Genomic DNA, 1,675 nt, shown 5'->3' with positions numbered 1-1,675 from the left:
GCCCCATTCCCAGCCCCGCCCCATGAGCCCATCAACCCCGCCCCCTCCCAGGCCCGTGGACCCATAGACCCCTGCCTCCCGCCCCCGCCACATAGGCCCATCGACCCGGGCCTCCTGCCCCTGCCCTGCCCCAGGGACCCATCAACTCCCCCCTTCCCATCAACCCCGCCCTGCAGGCCCATCAACCCCTGCGTCCAGTCTTCCACAGCAGCTGGTGCCAGCCCCCCCCAGAGACCAATGAGGATGAGGCCTCCCTGTGGGGGGCAGAGGGGGTTGGGTCTCACCTGGTCTGCACTGAGGGCGTCTCTGTAAACAGAGCCCAACTCCCTTCTGTGAGGGGGCAGGAGGCATCCGAGCCGGGCCTGTCCCACACGGCCACTCCAGTGTCCACCCCGCCGCTGGTGGGGGGCCGAGCGGGGGCCGCTGCAGGCTCCAGGTCAGGGCTGGCCCCTGAGAAGGGAGAGCAGAGAGCGGGGTCAGCGGCCCGGTGCTCCGATTCCCTGGTACCAGCGGGCGACACCCGGCACCCACCGGGCACAGCAGCTCGGGCTGGCCACCACCCGAAAGCTGGGAAGCGAGGCCTTCATCTGCATTTTTAATGAATATGTACCACCTAATTTACATATCTCACTTAGACACCACCACCCCCAAGCCAGAGCCAGCCCCCAATCCTCCCTCTGGCTCCATCTCCCCTGCTCCGTTGGATTCACCTCATTCTCCACTGGGGTCTTACCCTCGGCCTCGCCGCCACCTCCTCCTCCTCCGCCCTCCACACCCCCGCCGGCATCTTCCTCCTCCTCCGAGTCCCGGCTGCCCTCGCTGTCCGTGCTGCCGCAGTTCCTGCCGTGGGGAGAGAATGGGCCTGGATCAGCCCCCGGGGCCCATCTACCCTGGTATCCCGCCCGCTCCCTGCCCCCAGGCCCGCCCCCCAGGCCCATCTACCCCAGTATCCCGCCCGCTCCCTGCCCCCAGGCCCATCTACCCCAATATCCCGCCCGCTCCCTGCCCCCAGGCCCATCTACCTCAGTATCCTGCCCGCTCTCTGCCCCCAGGCCAGCCCCCTGGGCCCATCTACCCCGGTATCCCGCCCGCTCCCTGCCCCCAGACCCATCTACCCCGGTATCCCACCCGCTCCCTGCCCCCAGATCAGCCCCACGGGTCCATCTACCCTGGCATCCAGTCCCCTCCCTGCCATCCCTGAGCTCATTCAAGCTGGTACTTATCCTAGAGCTGGGGAGAGAACCCAGGAGTCCTGGCTCCCAGCCATCCTTGCCCCAACCACTGGCCCCCACTTGCCTCCCAGACGCAGGGAGAGAACCCAGGTGTCCTGGCTGCCCCCGAGAACAGGAGGCCCTGTGCCTGCCCCCTTGGAGTCACTGGGGGCCAGTACCTGGGCCCTGTGGGCTGCGGACCCCGCCCCGAGTAGCCCGGCTCCTTCTCCTGCCAGGCGTCCTCCCCGTCCGAGTCATCGTCGTCAAACTGCTGGATCCGCTCCTTGTAGCAGACTTCAAACAGGTTGGAGTTGGGCTGGTGGGGAGGGGGCAGAGAGTCAGGGTGCTGGGTGGGGGCACGACAGGGGGCACAAGGGGGCGCCGGGCAGGAGTGGGGCCAGGGAACAGTCACACGCTGCTCAGCGAGACGATGCTGGGAACGGGGGGCACTGTGGTGGTGGTGG

General features: G+C 68.0%; 1 protein-coding gene across 2 annotated transcripts in view; it reads right to left on the bottom strand.

Annotated features, from left to right (window-relative positions):
- Positions 1-105: 105 nt before the first annotated feature.
- PPP6R1 (protein phosphatase 6 regulatory subunit 1) overlaps positions 106-1,675 on the bottom strand; it is a 14,367-nt gene continuing 12,797 nt past the window's right edge. The window contains exons 17-19 of one of the 2 annotated variants that reach the window (XM_075070737.1): positions 1,391-1,527; positions 734-840; positions 106-450 (exon numbers count right to left, since the gene is read on the bottom strand). In XM_075070737.1, coding sequence (XP_074926838.1) covers positions 281-450; positions 734-840; positions 1,391-1,527 — 414 coding nt within the window. In that variant the 3' untranslated portion in view covers positions 106-280. The remainder of the gene's footprint in view (positions 451-733; positions 841-1,390; positions 1,528-1,675) is intronic. The other variant, XM_032806432.2, reaches the window with a different exon arrangement.

This window comes from Chelonoidis abingdonii, chromosome 11 (assembly GCF_003597395.2).
Source record: "Chelonoidis abingdonii isolate Lonesome George chromosome 11, CheloAbing_2.0, whole genome shotgun sequence".
In the NCBI taxonomy this organism is placed as follows: Eukaryota; Metazoa; Chordata; order Testudines; family Testudinidae; genus Chelonoidis; species Chelonoidis abingdonii.
The sequence above is the reverse complement of the archived record's forward strand: the minus strand, read 5'-3'. Positions and strand labels throughout refer to the sequence as shown.